At 34.6% G+C, this 11,028-nt stretch overlaps 1 protein-coding gene across 3 annotated transcripts in view; it reads left to right on the top strand.

Moving 5' to 3' along the window:
- Positions 1 to 11,028, top strand: part of cables1 (Cdk5 and Abl enzyme substrate 1) — a 34,259-nt gene that overhangs the window by 10,564 nt on the left and 12,667 nt on the right. For 2 of the 3 annotated variants that reach the window (XM_024273929.2, XM_024273928.2), the window contains 3 exons: positions 1,059 to 1,130; positions 1,206 to 1,298; positions 1,785 to 1,862. In XM_024273929.2, coding sequence (XP_024129697.1) covers positions 1,059 to 1,130; positions 1,206 to 1,298; positions 1,785 to 1,862 — 243 coding nt within the window. The remainder of the gene's footprint in view (positions 1 to 1,058; positions 1,131 to 1,205; positions 1,299 to 1,784; positions 1,863 to 11,028) is intronic. The other variant, XM_024273927.2, reaches the window with a different exon arrangement.

The following is an 11,028-nucleotide window of genomic DNA, read 5'->3' as shown; positions in this document are numbered from 1 at the left end:
TTTGAAGGCTATTTTGGAGTTTAGCTAATATTTATACATGCTAGCTGTTTTTGCTAACTTAAGCTTTTTTTTATTTTTTAGGTTGTTCTGGATTTAGCTAATATTTCAACTACATACTAGCTATTTTGGCTAATTTTGGCTTTTTTGCTTTCAAGGCTATTTTGGAATTTAGCTAATATTTCAGCTACATGCTAGCTGCTTTGGCTAATTTTGGCTTTTTTTTTTAGTTTTTTAGGCTGCTCTGGAATATAGCTAATATTTTAGCACAACACGAACTGCTTTGGATAACTAGGGCTTTTTTGTTTTTTAGGCAATTTTGGACTTCAGCTAATATTTCAGCTACATGCTAACTGTTTTGGCTAATTTAGGCTTTTTTTTAGTTAGGCTATTTTGAGTTTAGCTAATATTTCAGCTATATACTAGCTGTTTTGGCTAATTTAGGCTTTTTTAATTCTTTTTATTTTTTTAGGCTGTTCTGGAATTTAGCTAATATTTTAGCACCAAGCTAGCTGCTTTGGCTAACTTTTTTTTGTTTGATTGTTTTTTAGGCTGTTCTGGACTTGAGCTAATTTCTCAGCTACATACTAGCTATTTTGGCTAATTTGGGCTTTTCTTTTTGTTTTTTAGGCTGTTCTGGATTTTAGATAATATTTCTGCAACATTAATATTTCTGTTTTTTTTGTTTGTTTTTTTGTTTTTTTAGGCTAATTTAGCATTTAGCTAATATTTTAGGATGGCCATCAGCTTCAGTGTTTTTAGCTATCAATTTCAGCATCTTTAGCCATCAGCACTAGCATCTCCAGCGGCCAAATTCAGCTTATAGCATTCACACTAGCATTATTGCAGGTAATGCTATATATCTAGTTTTTAGTTAGTTTAAAGCTAATGATGGTTAAGATTTGTGCTTTACATCCACTTTGTGTTCGGCCTGATTAGTCGACTAATCTGAAAAAATAATTGGTGTTTAGTCGACTAATAAAATAACTGTGTCAGCCCTAATTCTGGTGGTTTTTCTTTTTTCTTTTTAAATAAATCTCCTTCCGTGTCTCTGCCTGCAGGCGAAGACTCATCTCTCAGCGCTCTTCACTTGAGACTCTGGAGGACATCGAGGAGAACGCTCCTCTGCGCAGGTGGAGCACAAACACGGCTGCAGCAGATCACTTTTTTTTTTTTTTTTTTTTAAACTTTTGCTCGTTACGTTTCAGATGCCGAACCCTGTCCGGCTCTCCCCGACCAAAGAGCTTCAAGAAGATCCACTTCATCAAGAACATGAGGCAGCACGACATGCGCAATGGAAGGTACACGAGTCCACAAGTGTGTTTCTGAACGGAATGATGTCTGATTCCTGCACCCAGTGAGAAATCACAAATGATCGCAGCACATTTTTGCACAAGCAGCTCCAAAATCCCTCCATGCAGGAGATTCTGACTCAGCTGTTTTAATTATAAGCGAATTACGGAGCTCTAAAGCTGTCAGGTGACTTTCACATTCTTTCTACTTTAAGGGAAGCTTTAATTGTTTTCTTTGACAGAGAAGAATTCATTTATTATTTTAAGTTTGAGGCTAAAACAGATGTAAAAACCAGGATTGGGTGATGCTAATTTAGTTGGACCAATTAGAAGAGCTGGTTAGAACTCTCACTAAAACACACCACGAGGTATGAAGCTACAAAAACACCTTCTCCTCCAACTTTTATTGAAGTTTTTCAACTTAAGCTCTCTCCAACTTGATGTTCTTGTCAGCTAGATGTTGATTAGCTTGTTTGCCGCTTTCTGTTTTCATAGGATAGTCCTTATCAGTGGCAGAAGATCCTTCTATAGTGTATTTTCTGTGCTGCCCTATCGAGATTGTAGCCAAGCGGGGTATGTATCTTACGGCATGCCGTCCCTCGTCCCTCCGTCCCACCTGTGTTCCCGCCTCCCCTCTGTTTCCTCATCCATCTTCTTTCTGTGGCGGTTTGGGTGCATTTTTATCCCAGTTTGATAAATGAATGTTGGGCTGATGTTGGCTGTAACGGCTTAGACTAGATAACGGCTTAATGCTTGCTTTTTTCCGTAATGTCTCTGGTGGCTTTAATGTTCATCTTTTATTTTTTTAATGCTTTTTGCCGTCTTTCTTTCTCTAAGGATTTTCTCTTCTAAAGTTTAGATGTTTTATTATTGAACTTTTGGGGTTTTTCTGCCATTTTGTTTCATTTTAAAGACTCACTCAGACGGTGGTTTTAGCATGTTCTTGTGGTGATGGAGGACATGTATAAAGAAAATACATTTCTGAGTATTTTATCCTTTTTCAAATGTTTTTGTAAAAGATCGTATTTGTGATGTAGAAAATACACTGGGCGGGGCCTGAAGCTCCCTGCTCCGCCCCTTTCTGACACATCTACTTACAGACCAATAGATCCATGAACGTCTTTGTTTTCGTCGTCTGAGCTGGAATCTGGATCAGAACTGTCACCACGTTCTCACTCCCAACTCGTCACATTTTGACGTTTGTTAAGGACCGTCCGCATCAAAAATTGACGTTTGGGTTTCCTCGACTTGTTTTCTTGACGTGTTGGCTGTTCCCATCAAATCACAATCGCACTGGTACCCTAACCAGGTACTGGTAGCATCCGGGCCTGGTTCGCACAGGGTTCCGTGTCCGGTATCAGTTCGTGCACGGTTCGGCGTCTGGTACCGGTTCCGCACGTTTCCAACTCTGGTACCAGTTTGCGCCCAGTTCCACATCTGGTACCAGTTCATGCACGGTTCCATGTCTGGTACCAGTTCGCACACGGTTTCGAGTCTGGTATTGGTCCGGACCCGGTTCCATGTCTGGTATCAGTTCGCACCCGGTTCAGTGTCTGGTACCAGTTCTGCACGGTTCCAACTCTGGTACCGGTTTGCACCCGGTTCCACGTCTGGTACCAGTTCATGCACGGTTCCATGTCTGGTACCAGTTCGCGCACGGTTCAGCGTCTGGTATCGGTTCGGTACCAGTTCCACATCTGGTACCAGTTCGCACACGGTTTCGAGTCTGGTATTGGTCCGGGCCCGGTTCCACGTCTGGTACCAGTTCGCACACGGTTTCGAGTCTGGTATTGGTCCGGGCCCGGTTCCATGTCTGGTATCAGTTCGCACCCGGTTCAGTGTCTGGTACCAGTTCTGCACGGTTCCGACTCTGGTACCGGTTTGCACCCGGTTCCAGGTTTGTGAACTGGTAATGGACGCATCTCGAGAACCAATCTGGGTTTGGTACCACATCCTGTACCGTGTCCCGAGGGTTGCGGACTCTTGATTTTAGTGCTTCAAAAAATGACGAGTTGTGGTTTCCCAGAACACCATAAAGTGACTCAACTGGATCCAAACGCCCACATGTGACTAGCTGGGGATGTGGATGTGTCAGAACTGGACCTCTGGATGGTTCTGATACTGGTCGCCGTTTCTGTTGCGCCGTTAGATTGGGGTTGTTGGGTTCTGTAAGCAAACAGGAGAGCCTGTAAACTAGATCTGTCACAATCACAGATCATTTTCTGATTAGTCGACTAATCGGATCATCAACCAAATATTGAATTAGACACTTTTATTTTATTATTATTTCATTTTTTAATGATTCCTTCTCTGAATCCCTGTTGGCGTGTTGTCATGGTCCCCGAGTCTTCCATTAACTTCCTGTGACATCACTACGGACCTGGATTAGGACTACTGCGCATGTGTGTCAAAGACGAGGACAATCCTGTAGTTTTGAGTTAAAAAAAATAATAATCGAGTATTAAATTAGTCGTCGACTATTTTGAGAGCCGATTAGTCGTGACTGATTGATTATTCACGGCTAATCGCAGCAGCTGTGGTGTAAACAGAGAGTTCTCAGCATTGTCGAGGTAAAAGGGGGCGGGGTTGCTCTGCCAACGATGCAGATTTTTTGTATTTAGGCTAAAATCATATATAAAAGACCACTGGGAACGCTTTGAAAGTAGATCAGAAGATCAGAGTCGGACTAGAAAAGCTAACCGTTAGTAGAGTAGCTGTGCCGTCGTCACTCTAGAATGAACTCCACTGACCCGGGCCGTTAAGTTGTCTTCGGTTTGGACAGCTCCACTCACAGCCGGAGTGGAGGGTAATGGAGGAAGTGAAACACCACAGAACACAACGAGCAGGAAGACGAGCCGCACAGGGTTTAGTGTGGAGCGCCAAAGCCGCTCAGCATTTATGGAATTTCCTAAGCGAGCCAATCAGCCAGAGGTCAGAGGTCAATGAGCCCCAGCATAGTTCGGAATCCTCCATTTACTGTTTGACTTTGTCTGAATCTCTCTACTGCACGATTTATTATGTTAATTGACCTTTATTTAACCACTCAGATTACCAGTTTCTGTTTTTTATGAGAGTCCTGACTCAGACAGCCGAGCCGATCGATACAAAGTAATAAAAAAACAGCAATACATTTAAAAACTGTTTAAAATAAGTTACAGATTTAATGTCCAAACATTTGAGTAAAAGTTTAAACTTACATTTTCAGACCAAATTTTTAAAAATTCCAATCCTTTAGTAAACGATTTCAGGTTGTGAGGACAGAGAACTGAAATGAAACATTCTGTGTAAACTAGGATTATTTTAGTCGTCGACTAATCTCTGATTATTTTATCCAATTAGTCGACTAATCGAGTTGAGAATAAAGTGGACGTAAAACAATCACCTTAACCATCATTAACTTTAAACTAACTAAAAACTAGATTTATTCACTCTAGTATTACCTGCTAGTGTGAATGTTGGAAGCTGAATTTGGCCACTGAAGATGCTAGTGCTGATAGCTGAAAATAGTGAAGCTAAAATATTAGCTAAATGCCAAATTAGCCTAAAAAAATGAAAAAGCCTCATTTAGCCAAAGCAGCTAGCATGTTGCTGAAATGTTAGCTAAATTCCAAAACAGCCAAAAAAAAAAATTGAAAATGCTGAAGCTGATAGCAAGCTAAAATATTAATTAAATGGCAAATTAGTCAAAAAAGTCTATGTTAGCCAAAATAGCTGAAATATTAGCAAAACTCTAAAATTAACATAAAACACAGAAAAAAACTCCCAAATTATTAAAAACAGCTAGCATTTAGCGGAAATATTTTCTAAATTCCAAAACAACTTAAAAATGAAAAAAGCTTAAATCAGCCCAAACAGCTAGCATGTAACTGAAATATTAGCTAAATAGGAAAATATGCTAAAAAAAAAAGCCTAAATTAGCCAAAATATCTAGCATGCTGCTGAAATATTAGCTAAGCTCCAAATAAACTACAAAAACTAAATAAAATCCGTAGTTAGCCAAAACAGCTAGCATGTAGCTAAAATATTAGCTAAACTGTAAATTAGCCTAGAAAACAAAAAAGACCTAAATTAATCAAAATAGCTAGCATGCAGCAGAAACCTTAGCTAAACAAAAAATTAGCCTAAAAAAACAAAAAAAAACGCAAATTAGCAAATAGCTAGTATTGAGCTAAAAATATTAGCTAAACTCCAAAATAGCCTAAAGAAGCATAAATTAGCTAAAATAGCTAGCATGTAGCTGAAATATTAGCTAACTATTAAAATAGCCTAAAAAACAGTAATAAATGCTAAAATAGTCCCAAAAACTAGCAGAATGCCGTTATTACTTTCAACTTTACTAAACTCCGACTCCATATAATATAAAGTAATGACTAATCGTGTCAGCCGGAGTCTAACCGCCTGGTTCAGTCAAGAAGACGTAAAAACGTTAACAGAACTGTCCTGATTAGATATAATCACACAGATATAAAGAGACCAAAATACTCTCATGAATAAACATAAACCAGTTATTTATTCCAAATAATTTAAAGTTCATCTTTGAATAAAAGTTAAAGATCAAAAGTTACAGATATAATAAATTACAATGAAATGCAATTAATTTAAAAAGCTAAAAACAAAAACTATTTCCATAGCAAATAGGAAAACGACTAAGGAAAGAGGAGAAAATGACTCCAGACGACAAAACATTTCTGTTTGTGGAGGAAAGAATCAAAATGTTACAAAAGTTACACAATCTAAAACAAATACAAACTGAACATTTCTGAACCTTGAAGCTTTTTTTCTTCATTTATTTTGTGTCTATTTGAATTAATATTACAAGTTTAATTCTTAAAAATTTGGATTAGATTAGATTTTCAAGTGTAAACGCAGATTAAAAATATCTACAATAATAGTGTCATATTTTTGTATTATTTTCTATTATTTTTGACAACAGCCCATACAAGTTCCTTTCAAAATAAAGTGTTAAAATAGATCCTGATTCAGGTTCATTATTTACACTTTATTACTTTCTGTTGATCTTGATATTTAACTTTTTAATTTTGTGTTTGAAAACAAAAGGAAATCAAATCAAATCAAATGAAGTGATTAAAGAAACCTCAGAGAAGTCACACAGGAAATGTCTCTGAAAAATAAAAAGGACTTCATTCTTGTCAGATTAAGTTTGTAAACTCGTTTTGAAGAAAATAATTGTAAAAACTTTATCAAGAACTTAATTTACAACAAGGTCAAGTTTAAAGCTGCTAGTGGTTAAATGAGTCAGAAACTGCAGCGTAAAAGGAAGGAAAACGTTTGGACACTTCCTTAAAGACTTACAACACAACTGATGTTTAAAATACTGTTTTTACTGAGAGGAAAATACCGGAGATGTTTACGTTTTTGAAACCCTGAAATTGAAGGTTTTTATCTGTGTATTTACTAATTTCCCTGTTTGGGGATTAACAAAGTATAAAGTACGTGATATTAAATATATCTATCTATATATATATATATATAGTGTTTCAAAAAAGCAACTGACATCTCAACAGCATTAATTGGTTTTTAACCTGCATGTTGCTCTTTTACCCTCCATACAGGCTCTTTGGCTTTAAAGGGTAACCAAACCCTAAAATATTTTTTTTTTTTGGCTGTTGATCTCTATAAATGGGGCTTTAAAAGTGCCGTCTGTTGGGCATAGCCAACTTTTTGACAAATTAAAATAAAACTGTTTAATTTATCAAAATATAGTAAAAAAGTCGTATGTGTGCTGCCCCCTCCAGGTTGAAATGAGGTATTACAGTTGCATTTTGAGATTGGTCAAACCATTTTTGTGTACACATTTATACATATATGCTTAGTAAACATTAATAATCTACTATATTATTTGAATATATTTATATTAATCTGATCCAGTTCACATATTGTAAAATGTATTACTAAAATAATGAGATTGTTAATATCACACAGTGTTACATGGATTCTCTAAAGGAGAAGTTCTAACAGAAATGTTCAGATCATTAACATTGTAAACATTGTTCTGCTTCTCCTGGAGGACGCTTCAGTTTGGCCACTAGGTGGCGATCGCGCTATAGAATTACACTATTCAAGAAGAAGAAGAAAGTCAAGGAAAAAAATTATGTTTTAGATCACAAATAGTTGCTTTAAAACAAATTTCTCTTCAACAAAGTTTGTAAAGATGTTAATTTAGTTAGTAATTTATGTTTAGGTCAACCGAGCGTTAGCATTAGCCGTCCTATGGGAAATTCCATTAAACACTAGCATCAAGCTAGCAGACTTTAGCCTTATGTGCTAAGTCGATTTATATTTTTATGGATTGATTATTGGGTTTATTAAGCATGGATCGATTCATATTGATTAATCGATTTTAATAGCCCAGCCCTATAAATAAATAGTTAATAAATTAAATATCGTCGTGTCAGTAGTTTAAATCAATCAATACAAGTATCGCCAACGAAATAAAGTGATATATCGTCAAATGGATTTTTTTATTCTCTACACCACTCGGGGAATTTTAATTTAAGAAATTCATGAATTCTTACCAAATGACGAACTAAATGTTTGATTTATTTTGTTATTCTTGTTGCTGTTTAGAGACAAAGTTATGAAAGTATCATTGCAAACATTATAGCTGTTTTTATTTGACACAGGATGTATTTTATTTTGAAAGGAACTTGTATGGGCTGCTGTCAAAAGCAAAACAGCAATATAAACACCTAAAATGTAAATATTTTAAGATAAATTTTATCATTAAATTTGCCATACAAATATAAATATTTTTTTCTATAAATTGTTGCAGATTTCTGTGTAATTCCAACTATTTCTCACTTCAGACTAAATAACTGTTTTTTAAAATCTTTTTCTTGTTGTTTTAAAAGCTCAGAATGTAAAAGTATCGGAGAACGGCTCCTGTTTTCCTCTCTCCGCTCAAACCTGTTATCGTTTTTGACCTTCAACCTTTTTCTCTGCTTGGACTTTGCATGTTCTTGCTGCGTCTGTCCAAACGTTGATCTTCTCCACGTTGAAAGACCGACTCTGATGTTGAACCGGTTTCTGTTCAGCTCTGAGCTGCGTTCAAGACGGTTTGTGTTGACAAAACGTTGATGTGAAACGACGCTTTCTCAGATTGTTAAAGTCTGCAAACCTGCATGTCCCTAAACAGTCTTTGCTTTGTTTTATTTTTTTTTATAATTTTGTTCCTTTTTGTCTAAAATGGCTTCATAGACCCCCCCCCCTCCTTTTTTCATCCAATAACTACTTTCCAAGATGTCTGTTTTTCCCCGATCTTTCTACCCATGATGCAACTGTCATCGGCGGCGTCCCAACTCGCCGGTCTGCACGATAAGACTGTTGGCATTACAACAGACCAGACAAACATGTCGTCAAAACACGGCGTCACGTGACGGCCGTTTATTTGGTTTTATCAGGACGCCGTTTGAAAGAGAAACACGGCTGAAGACGGACAGATAAGGCGGCAGAACTCGTTAACGTTTCACCAAACGGCAAACAAATCCTCACAGAGGAAGTTCTTCTAACATCTGATTCACCATAAAACCATAAGAAGAAGATTTACTGAATGAATTCTATTTACGTTTTAGAAGATTCCAACAAATATCAAGTTTGATGTTTAAATTAAATGTAGTTTCGTTGTGAAAACTTGAAGTTTTATTAAAAAATAATGAATTCTTACAGTGAGAACTAACAGAAATACATGTGTTTACTTGAAATAAATTAAAAAAATAACTAGATCCATTAATATAATCTTTAGTTTTATTATTTGTTCAACCAAAAGTTATATTATTTATGATTCTTTTTTAGTATTTACTCTGGTTTCCCTAAAATGAAAATGTTGCACGATTTAAATTTAATATTATTTGTTTATTAAAACTTGTTTTCTCCACTGATTTAAACTGAATAAAAGTAGAACTTTCTTAAAAAAAATTGAATTGAATTCTTACAAAAAGGCATTTGTTTACCTGAAAAATAAAAATATAACCTGATTAATCAGGATAATAACAATTTGTAGTTGTATTATTTTAAGTAAAAAATGATTTGATTCAGATTCTGTTTTAACCAAACTTTAGTATTGACCATAGTTTTCATATAAGCTGTAAATAAAAGTTTGCATGATTTAAAATAAATTAGTTTTGTTGTTAAAACCTGTAACTGTTGGTTTAAGCAGAATATAAGTGGAACTTTCATGAAAAAATAATGACAAAATTATTTTACCTGAAGAATAAATGTATAAATAAATCACTTGATTCATGATTATTCTATATTTAATGTTCTTTTTTTGTGAGGATTGATTTGATTCTGATCAATATTTTTTAACTGAGCTCTAGTATCTTGTATAGATTTTAATTTCCAAAGTTAAATGGAATATAAGTAGAATTGTCATTAAAAATAATACATTTTTACACTGAGAAATGACAGAAAAAAACATTTATTTTTACCTGAAAAATAAAAGTATAACTTAATTCATGAATATAATAAATCAAGTTTCAGTTTTTTAGGTAAGATTGATTTAATTCTGCTCTGTATTTTTCAACCCAGCTCTAGTTTTCTCTATAGTTCTACCATTATCTGTAATTAAAAATGTTTCAAATAAATGTCATTTGGTCGCTGAAACCTGTCTCCTCATAACCAGTTATTTAAACAGAATAAAAGGGAAACTTTCAATAAAAAATACTGAATTCTTACACTGAGAAATGAAAGAAAAAGTTTTTATTTACTTTAAAATAAAATTTGATTCATGTGTATAATAAATCAATTTTTTTCTAGTAAATATTGACTTATTTTTGATTTTAGTATATATAATCTAAAATGAAAATTTGAATGATGTGAAATAATGTAGTTTGATCATTAAAACCTTCTTCCTCATAACCAGCGATTCAAAGTGAATAAAAGTGAAACTTTTTTTAAAAAATGTGAATTCTTATACTAAGAAATAACGGAAAAGGTTTTATTTTACCTATAAAAAGATTAAACTTGATTCATGGAGATAATAAATAATTTTTTTTGTCTGTTTTTTTATAGTAAATATTACTTTGATTCTATTATAACCCATCTCTAGTATCTGCTTAAGTTTTCTCACAAGCAACAATGGAAATGTTGCTTGATTTAAAATAAATAAGATTTGTTTTATTGTATCCACTGATTTTAAACTGAGTAAAAGTGGAAATTTCATTAAAAAATTGTGAAATATTACATTAAAAAAGGACAGAAAAGCATTTCTTTTATCTAAAAAAATAAAAATATAACCTAAATCATGAATATAATAAATCAACTTTGCTTTTTTAGTGAAGATTGATTTGATTCCAATCCCACAAATGTTTCAACAAAGCTCAAATATCTAGTTTAGTTTTTCTTTTTTAATCAAAAGCTGTAATTACATTTTTAAACGATAAGTTTAAAAGTTATTTAAATGGAATAAAAGTGGAAAAATAGTGAATTCTTGCATTAAGAAATGATAGAAAATAATTTATTTTACATGAATACATGAATACAATGATTAGGTGAAGATTGATTCTGAAGAACATTTTGAACGCCGCTCTGGTCTCTCCTGTGGTTTTCCTTCTACCTGGACTGAGAAGGTTCATGTTTTCCCTCTACCTGGACTGAGAAGGTTCCATGTTTTCTCCACCTGGACTGAGAAGGTTCCATGTTTTTGTTCTACCTGGACTGAGAAGGTTCCATGTTTTCCCTCTCATCATGCCGGCGTCCGCACCATCCGATTCCTCCCACT

Source organism: Oryzias melastigma, linkage group LG17 (assembly GCF_002922805.2).
Source record: "Oryzias melastigma strain HK-1 linkage group LG17, ASM292280v2, whole genome shotgun sequence".
In the NCBI taxonomy this organism is placed as follows: domain Eukaryota; kingdom Metazoa; phylum Chordata; class Actinopteri; order Beloniformes; family Adrianichthyidae; genus Oryzias; species Oryzias melastigma.
This window is presented reverse-complemented; position numbering and strand designations above follow the sequence as displayed.